The sequence below is a fragment of the Amblyomma maculatum genome, chromosome 10 (assembly GCF_055883805.1).
Source record: "Amblyomma maculatum isolate TAMU_Amacu chromosome 10, ASM5588380v1, whole genome shotgun sequence".
Classification (NCBI taxonomy): Eukaryota; Metazoa; Arthropoda; class Arachnida; order Ixodida; family Ixodidae; genus Amblyomma; species Amblyomma maculatum.
The window spans coordinates 160,624,593-160,641,784 of NC_139353.1; the positions used below are offsets into that span (position 1 = coordinate 160,624,593).

Below are 17,192 nucleotides of genomic sequence, written 5' to 3' on the forward strand. Positions count from 1 at the left end.
TGTCCATAACGCATGTTCTTTTGCACGCTAGGGTGGTGCTGTAAGCTGCATCTATGACACGTGTGACGCACGGGAACTAGCGGCGAATACAGCACCATGGACTGGCGTGTAGCTCAGCCTTTCTAGGGTCCCATGCACAGCGCATATCTTCACAAGCTTCTTTTGAACTAAAAACACTAATTTCATGGCGTGTCATGATCCTACTTTCATTAAGCGATGTGCCATTCGATAGCGAAAGGCAGCACTGTGCACTTATGTTGTTGTTGTTGTTTTTATTTTACTCCAGATTAGTGGCAGCTGACTGACCTTTCGAGCCTATTACATACAGAATGCGTGCTTCCAACCCATCTCGCCCTTTTATGCCTTCCGCAGCGTGCCATAATCTATTTTAGCACCCCAGGGCGCGTTGCCCTGAAAATTCCGGCACACGCGCTGCCAGCTAAAAACACGTGCAAGGAGTGGGTGGCAGGTTACAGCACAGACTGATCGTCGGGTTACGCGATGTCAGCAGATCACATGACCCGGTGGAATTGGCAGGTGTTGCCACCTCGGGATTTGGCATAATGACATGGGAGGATGAGACCAGAATTCAGCCTCGAGCGCTCGCGGTTCCCGAGTAAAGCACACTTCCTTTTAGCCGGCAGACTCGCACGCCTTGGTTAAAGCGGTGTTTTTTCCTATATCGGTGGTCTGTCCTTTATTGGAGTATTTTTCGACTGCACGCTTTTGAATATGTGTGAAATAGAGGAGGTACAAGCAACATTATTAAAAATCTAAGTAGAAAAAATGCATGTGCGTGAACAGCGTTCCCCAAAGTAGGCATACAGGCGAGAGTCTAAGTTGTCGCATACATCATAACCTTAAAAGCAGTGTTCAAATGTCCACAATTTTTTTTTTGACTTCCAGTTTGTGGCATCTCGTAATTTTCGCACATATGTTTTGGGCCATTCAGTTTCGGTTACGGAATAGCAACCTACCGAGAGCAGTTTGAGCTAGACACACATCAGCTAGTGTGACAGTGTCCTGCATTTTTTAATTAGAAGCTTAACGTCACACGTGTGGCCATGCTGTATTGTCTCTAATATTCATTCTTTTTCGCAGAAGCAAAAATAATCTGCATTTTCCCGCGACGCTATGGTACGGTACCAGTTGAGCGTGTATCCCATATTTGAAAAGAATGGTGGAATGGGAGAATAAATATCTGTAACTATGGAGTCTATCTCTTTTCTGCGCAACTTTCATGGCTTTTTCTGATATTAAGGTGTGCCTAACAAGGTCGCTTCTATTGGAACACTATTTTTTTTTTAGCACATCAAGCAGACTTCGTATATTACGGAAGTGCACAACAAAAGTAGGATAAATCGTATGACCCGATCCATACGCTAAATCGCCGTCACAGTTTTGCTGAGTAGACACTCTAAGCCGTATCGCTCTTTCGCAAAGCGCTTGTGTTTAATTTTTTTACCGCGAAACTAACTTAGGCCCGAATCAGCTCCCAAGAAATGACGGATATAAATAAGAAATTTTGTTGTATACATGAACTTTTCCAAAGGAATACTATGCGTGCGTCCGGATGACCCCAGTTTCCAAAGCCTGAAATCTCTCTTGTAGTACCGTTACGCTGTTCTGTATAGCAAACCCGCCCGAAGCGTGAAAGTTTATTGCTTTAAACGTGATAATATATGCGGAGATTTTGCAGGCATGTTGACTCCGCGTGATATGATTAAGGTGTTAGGTCTGACTATTGCAAAATTTTTATTTGCTTTAGAACAGGAACAATTTAGGCAAAGTTTTAACCCTACTAAACTTAATTAACCAAAGGGAAAGTGGCGGCACATTTCCCTCGGCCGACGTTTCTTCGTCTCTGTGTGGCAGCCTGTCGGCAAGCTACGTCCACTGGACGCTCGGATTAGGTCTGTAGTCTTCGCAACCTGTGAAATGAAGACAGCTCACGAGGCGTCTCTCCTGGATCGTCCATGACGACTAATGCCGTATAATTTTCGAGGTCTGTCGCGATCTCTAGCGCGCTAATTCGGGCCAAGGCGCGCTTCATCTTTATTGTCAACAGCAGAGGAGACACAGAGCGAGCCCCAGCTTAGCTGCGATTGAGTGATGTCATAGTTATCACGTGAATAGGCAGAGGAGACGCGCGCGGTTACCGCGGTTTCACCAGCGTGCCGCCGCCAGTGGCGGTTGCTCGGTGACGTCATAGCTGGCACGTCGTTGCTCCTCGGTACAAGGTGAAACATGTGCACACGGCGCACATGGAAGGATCCTATTCTAATTCCCTCATTCTTAAGGAGGGAATTATTTAAAGCATTTGGCTTTTAAAAATGAATGCACTAGCTTGACCGCACAATGGCGGCAAAATCCTCAACAGCCACGCGAGATAAACACTCTGCTTCTCCTGTGTTTCGAGAAAAACGGCCGTTTCCAAATAGGTGTTAGTAAATTACGTACTGTCGGAGACAAAATGTTATCGAATACCTTTGTTCGTCAAACTCTCTTGTGGCCCGCCCCTGGATGAGGTTAACGCGCTCCACTGCTGTGCCCAAGGATGCGGGATCAAGTCCCGATCGCGGCGGCCGCTTTTCGATGGAGACGAAAAGATAGGCACCCCAGTCATATATGCGATATCAGTGGACGTTGAAGAAAAACATCCAGTCAAAATTTCCAGCGCCCTCCGTTACGGTGTCGCTCACAACCTGCGTCACTTTGGGACGTTAAACGCCGTAAACCCAACCAATCCAAACCATACTTTAGTGCTGTTACTTCGCTGAAACTATAGGCATGCAGTTCTTACGTAAAAGATCAATGTACTCTTGCGCATAAAGCCAAAATACACTTTAAAATAATCACGAAATGCCCCTAAAACTTCTGCTCGGGACGACGCATATTTCGACAATTTGTAGAGCTATCCAACAAATGAGTGCTAGGTATGCAGTGCTGTCCATGCAACGCAGCACTTCCTTATGCAGAGGGACGTGAACACGTAAGCACCGACGACACGCGCATACCAAGGAAGGAAATTACCTATGAGTTCATTCTGGGCTGAATAAACTCTATATAAACTCAGTAAGGATGCTCCCCACTGGAGTGCTTTTTTAACTACTGCCTGGCGGATGCAGCTGCCGCGTCGAAGGTTCGTTTATCCCTCAGCAGATACGTCATCCAGGCCACGTGCGACTGTAGGCTATCTTCCGCTGCCGGCGCAAAATTTATCGCCGCGCTCTGAACCTCGGTTATTCTCGCACCGACAGATCTAAGGCGGCAGTTGATGCCCTGATCGACACATTGGAAGTGACTGCTAACGCTTTGGGCAGCGCCTGAGTATTGTAATCCGGGAGTTTGTCGAGAAAAGACGTGCAAGCCGTACAGGGTATGCGCAATGCCGATTTCTTGAATTCGCGAGTCCAGTAATCTTTCTGTTTTTTTTTTTCTATTCACAACAGAACAAACTACAGATTTTGTGCTTATTTTGAATTCGAGAGTTTATTAGCAGCTTTAAATTTACTTAATTAGGATAGGATGTGACCTTGTTTGTAAAAACGAAAATTGATTGGTGTATATTTGAATATTCTCAATGAGATGCTTTTAGCTTTTAAATTAATCGTTACGCTTTCTTATCGGCAACTTATCACCTATTTTAAGGCGGTTTGTAGAAGCTGTACATACCCCTTTTGTTTTTCTAAACAAATCGAATCTTGCATTCAGCAATCCTCTGCCGTGACTTAACTTAGTTTGCAAAAAAAAAAAAAAAAAAAAAAAACAAGAAACAAATACACTTTACTCTGGCATTCGTCGCATACAAAAAAGTGTTCGTCTCTGTTTTAGTGTGGAAGATCGCAACGCCTGTAGCTTTTAAAGGGCTTTTTTTTTTTTTTCATTTTGTTGCGATGAAAAAATAATCCATTTTCAAATTTTCGAACCACCTCATGCAGCTTTTCTTGTTAAAATATATATATATACATACATACATATATATATATATATATATATATATATATATATATATATATATATATATATATATATATATATTGTGGTTTTGTATTTGCGACATCAAAAGCGAATATATTTTAATTTATATACTTGTACTGATCAGACAGGCAGACGTTTTCAATTGAGACCTGTGTTTTCACCATTTAATAGTGTTGAATGTTACCAGCTTTTTCTTTTAAGTTAAAGGGCGCCTTATTAGATGCGATTAGGATCGAGGACCTGAGAGTGCATTTCTACACACAGGAAAACTTTCATGAGTAGTGATTTGTATCATCCTGAACGAAAAATAAAGAAACACTTCCTCAGTGAAGTCAAATACGTTTAGTCGCAAATTTTAAGGCAATAGTGTTTACTTTTAAACTAAATATCAGGGCTCTGCTTTAGGCACATATTAAAAAATATGCGCATCATTAAAAGAAAAAGAGGAGTAAGGAATCCTACAAAGTGTTTAGTGCTTCCCAGCCCAATAGCATGTTGTGTCTCTGTCTATTAAGCATAGTAGAAAATTTAGTTGTCATACATTTTATTATGTCGAATCTACCCAGTCGAAAATAACTACAGAACTGTGTCAAAACTACGACAAAATATCCTGTAGTTCTGTCGTAACCATCAGATTTTTCTGTAGTTCTGTAGTACTTTTCTGTAGTTCTGTAGTTTTTCTGTAGTATATTTCTGTTGTCTGAAGTTCTGTAGCACTTTTCTGTTGTAACTGCAGAAATTTTTGATGTTACTACAGAATGTTCTGTTGTGACAACAGGTTTCCCGTCAAAAACCGCACAGAAATCCTGTTGTAACATCAGAAAATGTTCTGTAGTTTTTTGCGACTGGGTAAATTAGGTCTCTATATTATAATTGGGTCAATGCTCTGCATTTAGGTTCCGTCCATTTCGGCTCTTTGTACTGTTCTTTTTGTATTCTATAACTATGAGGTTACAAGTGTTGAATAGCGTAAATATCGTGCGGACTTGGAAAAATTCGGCTTTCGAGGTTGACAGTGGCAGACGATGCCCAACTGATTTCTATGCTAGTCCTGTTTACCTAGCGATCAATCTCGGCACAAGAGAAAAAAACCTCATAGTCACCAAATGCTCAGTCGTTTCCTTAAAAAGTAGTCATGAAGAACAGAATTGCTTAAAACGAAAAAGAAATTCTTCGTGCAGGACAAGCTTGAGTGCGAACTTCGGGTGAGAACGAGAACGTCTACGGCGAAAATCCGCCTGGTTGGGTTCTTGAAACGAAAGTTAAGAAAGCACTAGCACCAACCGAATCATTTGTTATAACCGTATGTTTCGAGACTGGCTCAGTCCCTTCCTCAGGAGCGTCTGAAGAGCGAGCCCGCAATAGCAGGCAGCGGCTTCTCCGATACGTGGTGGAGTCTATCAGAGGCATTTTCTCCCCTGGCATCTTCTCACGTGCATCTTCTCAAGCAGTGAAACTCCACAAGTTGCGAAAGGACAAGGATAAGGCGAATAGGCCACCTGGTGACGTTTTTGAACTTCGTCACAAACATTTTACCGAGACCTCTATTTCAAAACGAAACGTCTGCATAGGCGAAAGGCAGCGGGTTCAAAACCACTTCAACGAAGACACCCCTCGCAAATATAATGGCTGCCGCGGCGTGCGGTAGGAGGCATGTTTAACCTGCCGTCCATGAGGAAGCCCGGCTAAAATCGATCGGGGTCCTGTCCAAGCTACCCGTCGTAAACCACAAAACATATCCCAAGAGATCTCAGGGAACTTCAGGAAAACGAAAACATGGTCATTCTACCGACAAACAACGGAAATTCAATAGTGGTCCTCGACCGGCAGGATTGCGACCAAAACGTGAGAGCGTTCCTCGGCAAGACAGCTAACAAAAAAAAAATTGAATATTTCGACTTGTCAACATAAGACCATATTAATCAAATTTTTGGCTTGCATCTTCAACCACTCTCCTGAAATGAAACTCCTCTGCTTACGCCTGATATGCTGGAATGGCTCGGCGCCCACCTTTTACGGACTCTCCAAGATTGACAAACCTGGAATTTCCCTACGCCCCATCGTTGACTTTGCCACCTCACCGCTCCGAGCCCTCTGCACCTATCTCTATGGGGTCCTCTCCCCGCTGATAGGCAACATATCAACGCACATGCGAATCTCCAGCCACGTCGTCGAGCTTCTTACTGAAGCATAACTCGAAGCAGATGAGTGCACGGTTTTGTTCGACATGGTCTCGCTCTTTACCAGCGTTCATGTGCTCTTTCTGTCTCCGCAGCAAAGCAAGCCCTGGAGGCAGATTCTAGCTGACCTCGTAGCCAGGACCACCTTGAACTGGGAAGAACTCTACCGGATCTCGCAGTTTTGTCTGAAAAGCGCTGCCTTCTCCTTCAAATGAGAACTCTACATTCAAACAGGCGGTACGTCTATGGGCGCCGCTATCTCAGTCACTGCTGCCAGCTGAGCGATGCAAGCCACTGCAGAGAAAGCAATCCAGTCATTGCAAAACGAGCCAACATTTTTCATCCGATACGTCGACGACTGCTTGCGTACCTCAGAAACATCTCAAGCCGAAAACATCCATGCGTGCCTGATCGCAATCGAGCCCTCTATCCAGTTCAAAATAGAATGGGAAAATGACAATACGTTGCCCTTCCGTGACATCTTGATTGCAGGACAAGGGGGAGACCTAAAATTCAGTCTGTATATAAAGACTACTCATATCGGCCGCTAAGTAAATTTTAATTTTGACCACCACATGAGGCGCAAGGCTTCCGTCGTCTCCTCCATTCTCAGGAGAGCTAAGTACATCTGCTCCTCTGAAGCCGAGAGAAAAGCGGAGGAGGCCACCGTTTTCTCCGCTCCGAAGAAAAACGTCTTCACATGCGCCTTTGTTTAACGTGTTTCCTGCCCTCGCAGGACAGGAAGGCCGGTTAGTACAAAAGCGATGAAGCGCCCTCTCATGGTGCTTTTATAAATGAGGGGTGCAAGTGAGGTGCTGGCACGCACTCTGCGAAAACACATCTGCGTGTCCCGCAAACCCGTCTCAGCAATCGGCCGGTTTCTATCGCTAACAAAAGGCCGCTTCTGCAAAGAAAAACTAACTTAGTGCCGTTTGAAACCTCCCGTACTCCGAGTACTCGGCCTCATATACCGGCTAAACAAAAAACCTCGATCAGCGATTCAGGCAAAACAAAATGACGTGCGGTTAATGAACTCAGAATGAAGACCCCTCGCCGAGCCCGGTGAACGCGCCGACCAAAAGATCGCCTTTGAGGAGGGGAGCGTATCGACTGCGGAAACTGTCCTTTAAATATGCGGCCCGTCAAGTCTTGGTTCATACGGCTCAAAGCAGCAATAGTGAATAGCTGTCCGTGTACGCCAATAGACTCCGCAACGTCTGGGAAAAGGGTAAGCGAAGGCTGCTGCTGCAGGCTCGCACTTCACTCGCCCCTGAGGAAGGGACCGAGCCGCTCTCGAAACGTCATGCTATAATAAATGTTACTGGTTGGTGCTAGTGTTTTCTCAGGGTGGACGCCCATGTACAGCATACAGAGTAGCTAATCGAACCAAAATAGGTAGACGGTCAAGGTCACTGATGGGAGCTATTCCCAAAAGTAAAAAGCACTGCTTGCTTCAGTAGCGGGGAAAACACTGGAAGAAGTGTCTCAACAATGCCACAGTTTGAAAGATTTATGAAACCATGAATGCCGTATGTTTATCATGCTGGTTGAGAAATGTAAAATATTATGCACTACACCGAAGGCTACGTTAAAACGTTGGCACAGGAACAAAGTTGTATATACTGGCTGATGAAGACATACATGTGTCATCTTATAGCCACCTCGTGCATTCTGTAGGGGCTACCAACGTGGTATAGGCCCCGACCACGTATTATATCATCCTTTAGAATATAGAGCTTACGGGTATTCCCTTAGAGCTGACAAATGCAGTACATAATCAGTTTACGGACAAAATGGAAGACAAATCGATAAATTCGAGTTTCAGAACATTTACGTTTTAATCCTTCACTCCTACCTACCACTGACGAAAAAATTACCTAAAATAATATCAAATATGCAGTGAAATATTTATGCAGATGAAGTCATTTATTCTATTATCAAACAGCTGGATTCAAAACTGGATTGTGCAAGATACGTTAAGCACACTAGATGAAGGCGTCCCCGGTCCAGGATTAGAACCGTAATCACTGAAGTCTAGTTACATTCACGTGGAAAAGAATAACGAAAAAATCAATTGGCTGCAAAGAAACGCCTGTCTAGTGATTGAAAATAAGGCAACAGAAGAGGTGCACGAGCTGAGAGTACATATAGAAATACATTCACATGGCTTGAAAGATGAATACAGCTGCCATGACTTCCTTAACTTGCTCAAACGCATTTAGCCCAAAGGATGACGACAAGTAGCGCAGTACACTAGCGCTGTAAATGCGCTTAATGAGTTGTCAAGAAAAATATTCCTTTGCCGGGAGCGTTTGAGTTGTGTGCTTTTTTTTTTTTCATTGTTCCTTGAAAATTAATCAGTCCTTGTTTTTTCATGGTGTGTATACAAGAGGCAATTCATTAAGGCCCCGAACCCCATTTAAAAACTCTAGTACATGCGAGAATAACCGAATACGACGAAGGCAGAAATCAGAACGTAGGTAGGAGGATTGCCTGGAGCAGATGGCGAGGGACCTGTAGTGCGAAACACAGCATTGGATCAATGATACACCGCCAATTTAAGTATTAGCAGCAGTACTTCGCCACGCCTATAGCGGTGAGAGCACCTTTGCACAGAAATGGGAGAGACATGACTAAATACGAACCGATATTAGATTAACCTCAAAATCCTCGTATCCAGCATACTAACGTCCAAATTTCACAAGATCGAGATCAAACCTTAGTAAATGCCCTAAAGTTCATTAAAAAGAGCAGATATATATTTTGCAATTGCAGAAAAATTAGCGTGATTGATATATGAATGGTAAACAGGGTTTATGTGCTGGAAATTATAGTTGGACTTGAAGCTAAGGAGAAGAACGGAACTGATGAAAATCGATAACCCAGCAGTTCCTTTCAAGTGGGCTACTTGAAGTATAGAAAATTGTGTCTGCAGACTAAAATTATCCTTGACTTAAAAGAAAAGAATGGGGCTTAGGACTCATAAAGCTCGTTGTTCAGAGTTCTGGAACATTCACAGCTATTTTGGTACAGCAGCGGAATATGCGCTGAATTCCATTTTTGGGCACTATCGGTTAAAATGGAAAGTCTTTATTATCCTCTCACAAGTTTCTTAGCAGAGTATGTGACCATGGGTTCCTTAGGGAGAGAGAGAGCGGACTGCAGGAGCAAATACTGTGCTATTTCATCCTCATCAGCCGCACTATACCCACTGCATCCTGAAGGCCTCTCCCACACTCCTCCACTTAACCCGGTCCTGTTCTAGCTGCATCCACTTGACCCCTGCGAGCTTCTCAGCCTATCCGCCAGCCTAATTTTCTGCCACACCTTGCTACGCTTTCTTTCCCTTGGAATACAGTTTGTTACAATAAGCGACCAACGGTTGTCCTCTCTACGCACTACATGTTCCTTTCTTCTCTTCTTGATTTCCACTGGAACGTAATTAAATGTAGTTATTTCTATGGCCCACTCTAAGCGCTTCTTATTTCTTAACGTTACATCTACCATTTTTCATTGCATAGCCCTCTGTGTTGTCCTCAACTTAAGTAGAACCCTTTTTGTTGCCCTCCATGTTTCAGCCCTATAGGTGAATACAGGCAAGATGCAACTGTTGTATACTTTCCTATTTAGCGATACCAGTAAGCTGCTAGTCATAATCTGCGCATGGTCCGGGTCTTTGGTTACTACCTTCCTAAGTAGACTTATTCGCCTACCACTTTCAGTGCTTCGCAGCCTAACGCAAATTACTGTTCCTTCCTCAGGCTGTTGAGCATCACCTTATTCTTCTTCATACTCATTTTCAAGCCTACCTTTCTACTTTTCTGTCTAGGTCAGCATTATTTTTTACAATTGATCTCCTTGGCTACTTAGCAAGGCTGTCAACAGCTAATAGCAGATCAACCCTTATGCCTAACTGCTCCCATTCCAAGTCTCTGAATACTTCCACTCAGCAAGCTGTGAATAGTACTGGGGAGATCGTGTCTCTTTGCCTAACAGCTTTCTTTATGGGAATCTTGTCACTTTCTCATTGCAAAACTATGGTTTCTGTGCAGTGAATATAGATATCTTCCAGCACTTCTATATCCGGCTCATCTACACCCTGATTTCACAATGCCTGCTTGACTGCCAAGGTTTTGTAATCAATGAATGCTATGTATGAAGGCCGGTTATATTCCGAAACGTTTTCTATCACCTTTTTGATATTGTGGTTGTAGTCGATGGTAGAGTACCCTCTCCGAAAACCTGCTTGATCCTTTGTTTTATTAAAGTCTAAGGTTGTCCTTAACATATTAGCGATTGCCTTATAGTAAATACCTTCTGCGTAACGGATAGTAAGCTGATTGGTGTGTAATTGTTCAAACCATTAGCGTCCCCTTTCTTATTTGAAAACGGTATTTATCTCATTTGGATACTGGTAGTGATGACGATGATGATATTATTAATCTTCATTGCGAGAAATTTGTGCACACCTTCACAATAAGGTGGGCCCCGTATAAGCCAACGTGAGGTTAGTAGGAGTTGGACCAAAAGTAAAACGGATCATTTGCAGTCTCTTATTCGGATATACACAGCTGTAGATGCAGTATAAAGGAAAATGAATATCAACAGGGGGCGGCAGGGGGCGGCAGAAAGTTAGGTGGGCGGATGAGATTAAGAAGTTCGCAGGGGTCAAGTGGATGCAGCTAGCACAGAACCGGGTTAAGTGGAGAAATATGGGAGAGGCCTTCGCCCTGCAGTGGGTATAATCAGGCTGATGATGATGATGATAATGATGATGATGAATATCTACAAAACATATTCTGACAGAGATTCACCGACGAGATGTATGGCAAATAAAAAAGAATAAAAGAAGAAAGAAATGTACAACACAATTAAAGGAACAAAACAAAGGAAAAGAATGAACTAGGCAGTATAAGAGAAAGATTTCATTCCGATAATTTGGTTAGCTGTACTAGGCTATTGAAAAGTTGATTATTTTTCTTCTTTATCAAATCGCTTGAGTTCGGAATTCGAATCAGTTTGGACGCAGTCGTCTGGAAGGAGATTAAGAACAGTCGGAATATACATCGCCCGGATTGCTTTAGAAAATGCGTGGAGTGATGCGGTACAAGGTGTCCTGAGGTTTTTTGGAGCAGTAGAATCAGCTACGTATCCGTTGTTTTGATTCTACTGCCTGAAAAACCTGAAGTGAGTTCTAACTGGCTCAGTTATCCACCCTTTTAATGTCCCGAGAATAATTTAAGGTATAGCATGAAGGATTGGACGAAGTCAGTTTGCATCCCTATTCCAAAGAAAGGCAGTGCCAAAGATTGTTCCAACTACCGCACGATCGCGCTTATTTCGCATGCTAGCAAGGTGATGTTGAAAATCCTCCTAGGTAGGCTGCAGCAGTATGTGGACCGGGAGCTTCCGGACGTGCAAGCTGGGTTTCGCAAGGGCAGAGGAACTAGAGACCAAATTGCCTACCTTCGCTGGATCATGGAAAAAGCAAGAGAGTTCCAAAAACCCATCTACGTCTGCTTTATTGATTATGCGAAAGCGTTTGACTGCGTAGATCACAGCAGATTGTGGCAAGCGCTCCAAGAGATGGGAGTTCCAAATCACCTCCTCTATCTCCTCAGGAACCTGTATGAAGGGCAAGAGGCCACAGTCAGAACTGGGCATGGTCTTACTGATTGATTTCCGACTGAGAAAGGAGTGAAACAAGGCTGCATACTGTCGCTCTGCCTATTTAACCTATATGCTGAGTGCATCATGAGGAAGGCCGGTCTGGACGAGTCTTCAGCTGGAGTGAAGATTGGTGGGAAACGTATCAACAACCTTAGATATGCGGATGATACCACTTTAATGGCAGAAAGAGAAGTGGAACTCAAGAGACTTCTGATGCGCGTACAAGAAGAGAGTGAGAAGGTTGGGCTTAAACTGAATATTAAAAAGACAAAGATCATGGCGTATTGCCCCATCAAGTCCTGGAGCATCAAGGGACAAGAAGTGGAAGCTGTGACAGATTTTCTCTTCTTGGGCTCCAAGATAACCACGGAAGGAGACTGCAGCTATGAAATTAGGAGACGCCTGCTTCTGGGAAAGAGAGCAATGGTTAGCCTTGACCGCCTAGTAAAGAGCAGAGACATTAGTCTGCCAACCAAGATCCGTATAACTCGTGCTATGGTGTTTCCAGTTGTGATGTATGGGTGTGAGAGTTGGACTGTGAAGAAGGCTGACCGCCGAAGAATTGGCGCGTTTGATTTGTGGTGCTGGCGGAGAATCTTGAGAGTTCTTTGGAGGGCCAGAAGATCAAATCAGTCGATATTGTCGGCCATAAACCCTGACTGTTCATTGGAGGGTCAAATTCTAAAGTTAAAGCTCAGCTACTTTGGTCATCTGATGAGAAGAGAGGAGTCGCTGGAGAAGGATTTGATGTTGGGAAAGGTTGAGGATCACCGGAGAAGGGGTAGGCAGCGAACACGATGGTTGGATGGCATCCTCGAGGCGCTGCAGATGAAGTTGTGTGATGTTAGGAAGATGGTGAGAGACCGGAAAGCGTGGCGTGATTTGGTCCATAGGGTCACGAAGAGTCGGACACGACTGAACGACTGAACTGAACTGAACTGATGGAATATTGACATTCTTAAAATCAGTCTTAATATCAGGCAATAGTAAGATTGTAATATTGTATTAATCATGGTCGTAATGGCGATAATTGTGACGGTAAAATCTCGGAACAAATATAGATAGCGAAGGAAAGTCTATGGAGCCCTTTGTAATAAATAAGATATAATATCACGAAGGAAACACAACCCATAGAATATATGCGCTTGTAGGGTCCGTAAAATCATCAGCTATGAGAGCATAAATTATTACTAACACTGATAAAATTCTGTCTGATGCTGAAGCAGACATTTTACCTCATTAAAACCCCAAAACTGAGTGTGTTGCGTAGCTTTGAGACTCCAAATGAAAAACGAAATAATTTTTGAAAAATGCCTATATGAGCGCCCAATACTAGTGCTCTAAGTATAGTATTTTATGAGAAAAGACGCAACTGTTAAAAAGAAAAGAATTCAGTGCGTCGTGAATGTTACAATTGGGGTCAGAATGAAAGGCAGGAAATAGTTGCGGCTTTAAAATCTATTAGAGATATAGTTTGGGAGTTTTACATTCTTCTCCATTCAACAGAGCAGCCACAACATCAGAAGAGTGCTGACAATGAAATGTTCTAGCTGTACAGGTTTTCTTAGACGCTACAGCTACCACATATGGCATTCTCTGTTAGACCAAACAGGCAGCGGCACAGATACTAAAAACTATAACAGAGACCTGATTTGCTGCACACAAATAAATTTAGGTTTCCATTACATTGCGACGCTTGCTGGTTAGCAATCGAAAGTAGACAGCAAAAAGCTCGACGCGGTCTTTTGTTTGTGCCTGACGTGGCTTAGAAACCTTTCACAGACACGACACGTTCAACTTGCAGATGTTCTCTGCGGGCGGTGAAAGTGTGAGTTCAAGGCTCGCCATGATCTCTGCTAGCATACACCTCTCTTGACTTGCGGAACAGCCTCGCTTACTGTATTCCCGGAAGGCTGCTAACTAGCAAGCCGCCTGCGTGCACTGGCATGCCAGCTCACCGAATAAGTGGGGCCAGCCGTGAATCCTATTAACTGAAGCCGTCCTAACTGGTCACAACAAAACAGCAGTTGTCACACAGTCAGACCGATAACATGCATAATGCGAACGTGTAAGGACACCTTTAGAGTGGGTGCGACAGGGCTATTCGCGCATGAAATTGTACACTCTGAGATATTTGAGACGTTGACCGTTTCTTAATGCCCAGAAATGCTGGATGCGTGGCTGCACGGAGTGTGTTAGCGTCTAATACACTCGAACACTGAGAAAACGGGCGACAATTCGGCCATTTTGCATTGGAACTGTTACTACTATACCTATACCAATAGATGCGAGAGCATTCAAAGAAAAAGGAAAAGAACGCCTGCAAATTGATGTGGCTAACGTTTACATAACATGCCAACTCGGGGAAAAAAATGGTAATTCTCACAAAGTAGGTACCCCTTTTACTCTTCAGATGTGAGAGGGTAGTAAACAAACTATTGTGAGAGCTATTCCCAAAGAAATTGTTATCCCATTACCGTGGGACCGGAAGACACTTAGAGACAGTATCCTCTATGTTACTAAATAAATCCTGCAATATCTAGCATCGCTGTATTTTCCGACCTCGTACAAATATTCGATTCCGAGACAATGCCTCGTAAGGGCTTGCGCTCATTATGATGGATAGAAATAAATAATATATAGCCCGTTTTCGTCTTTAGTTCTGGTGAGTAATCAATGTTACTGCACTACTGTGACAGAAGTACTATATCTCATACGAAACGAGGTTCATCACTTATCGGACCAAGGACATTGCCAGCAGGCGTGATCTTGGGTGCTTTGTCATTATTTCCATCCTCTGAAGTAGGCTGCTTGTCGTTCAGCTATCACAGGCACATTGTCTGCAGAGCAACCGTGGTACTATGACCGCATGTTTCTGAAGAACGTTTACAGCACTATTCAACTTTTCACCGAAACTGAAACGTAATTTGCAGGGTTCTTGGAAGGAAACTCGGAATGCAAAATTCTGTTCACTTTGTAGGTCTTAATGTTTCTAAGCGACACCACTTATGAGGGACGTCATTGTGTAAGGTTTCAGAAATTTTAACCGCCTGTGATTATCAAACGTCCAGGAGATCGCACAATACACGTGTGCTAGCGTTGCGCATCTGTGGAAACGGAGGCTCAGCGAAGGTGATGACACCCAGGTCTTAGGGATTAAGAGACAGGCATCCTAACCAATAGGACAAGCTGTTGGGATAGTTTATGTCGATCCACGATTGACAGCGCTTAACCACACGGACAGTGTAAAGAACACATCCGCGCTTGTGTTTGTCTTTTATGTGTTTTTAACTCTGTCCGTATGGTTAAGCGCTGTCAATCATGGATCCTAACCAATGACTATACACCGTGGGACATATAGTATAATAAGGCATCAATTCGCACACATTACTGATATATTCAAGGCTAGGTTATGGGGCCCAATTTCAGTTGCACATACAGAATCGCCAGCTTCAAAATCATTCGCAGCTATCTCCGTTTTGCCGAAGCCTGCCTTTTAGTGTCAGCAAATTCTGTTTATCTCAAGGATGTCACGTGAAATCCGGATGAAGGAGATGATGGCGATACTGTGCCTAAATATATGTTTATCTCAGAGTCGCCCATAGGCCACTCCAAGGATCTCTCTGTGCGCCTGGCTGTAGGAGAGATGCTCGCTTCAGTCGGTAGCGTTTATGGGGTGGCCCTTGTTTTTCGCCTTGCAGAGAAATACTAGTGGTCTCTACGTATAGATAAAAAGAGTCGCGCAGCCACGTGACTGAATGCTGCGTCCATAATCACTGTACTCCCATAAAAGCAGTCTAATTTATACTATGAAATACTACACTCGAGATACTATGACATCATCACCCATCATTCACACCCTAACTCTCTTTTAAGTTCCTCTTCTCCCTTCCCCGTTGTGTAGTAGCAGGCCAGGGTATCTTTACCGCCAGCCGACCTCTCCACCTTTCGTCACAATAAATTACTCTCTCTCTCTCTCATATATCAAAGTTTAATTCGAAAACGGCGCAGATTGCGTGAGAACGGCCACCTATTCAGCAGTTTGTGTTTGCTGGAGGTGAAATGGGAGCAGAGGGCCTCAAATAGCCGTTAACGCTGTCGCCCTATACCCTTATAGGTGGACCTTGAGTTCCTTGTGCACCCTTGAAGCGTTTTATGCATTGTCTAGGTTGAAATAAATGTCAACGTCCTCTATTTGACCATGGCCATTACTTCTTATCTAATGCCGTGTTTCGTTCTCTAATTTTAGCCAATACCTTCATTCCGAAGCACGTCAATCATCGTCGCTTCAAACCCAGAAGACAGACTTCGCTAAAATGAAGGCAACAATCAAGGACGGAATTGTGTATTCACCGTATCCCAAGGTGGAGATACCGTTATGCTCGGTATACACCGCCATGAAACAGTTCCTCACAGATTCACCGGATCAACTGGCAGTGGTGAGATTCGAGACAGTGCTTATACTGTAGTGGTGTTTTCGCGTAATAACAGGAGATACTAAATAAGCATAATAAAATTTCCCCTGTGACAACTTTAAAGAACTTTAAGGCTAAAAACCTCTTATGCCACCCTCCAAAGCGGAACAAATGTCTTGACGCAAACAAGATAAATCAGTGGTCGTTCTCCTTGCACTGAGCGCACTTGCTTGGTCTAAACGAAGTATATGCGTCATCTTTATTGTACAGTAATTTTGACCACAACTGGCTGTTTCATCTCAAACATGATATCATTTATGTTTTTAACTGCTTGCCGGCAAATAATATTAATCGAAATCTAGCAAGGATATATTAATTTTAACGAAGGGCACCATCCTCGGTCTAGAAATACTTCTATGGTCTGCTAGGAAATGTGGTAAAAAAAAGATATAGCAATGACTCTACAAAAGTAATTTCTGGGCTATCTAATGTGTTATAAAATTTGGGATAAATTATCCAGCAAATTATTAAAAGATGTGCCCTAAGAGATAGTTTCGGGAGAATGCCAATTCTCGAGAAAAACGATATTTAAGGTGCTATGTTTTGCTCATTGTGTTTTGTAAGCATCATGCTGTTTGTACAGACCGCTGCTTTATTCGGCTTGTGAATGTTTAGCGAAGCACAGGAAAAATAGTCTGGCATAAACGATCCTTGTAATTTGCAAATGCTGCGGGCACGGATACAACAGCAATCAAAAAGGACGTAACTTTTTATTACTTCTCTGTTTGTCTATAAGTTGTTGGCAGTTTTGAAGACTTGTTGCACTGTGATGTCGTTTTGATGCTTGAGCTGTACATTTGACGAAACACTATCGCAGGGGTACCATTTATAGAAGAACGATAATGTGGCTACATGGCGCTCAGTCTTCCCGCACGCACCCAGTTCC

At 43.5% G+C, this 17,192-nt stretch overlaps 1 protein-coding gene across 1 annotated transcript in view; it reads left to right on the forward strand.

The window, feature by feature from the left end:
• Positions 1-3,294: 3,294 nt before the first annotated feature.
• LOC146177792 (luciferin 4-monooxygenase-like) overlaps positions 3,295-17,192 on the forward strand; it is a 68,423-nt gene continuing 54,525 nt past the window's right edge. Inside the window, exons 1-2 of the mRNA XM_084580584.1 lie at positions 3,295-3,379; positions 16,081-16,270. Coding sequence (XP_084436710.1) covers positions 16,148-16,270 — 123 coding nt within the window. The 5' untranslated portion in view covers positions 3,295-3,379; positions 16,081-16,147. The remainder of the gene's footprint in view (positions 3,380-16,080; positions 16,271-17,192) is intronic.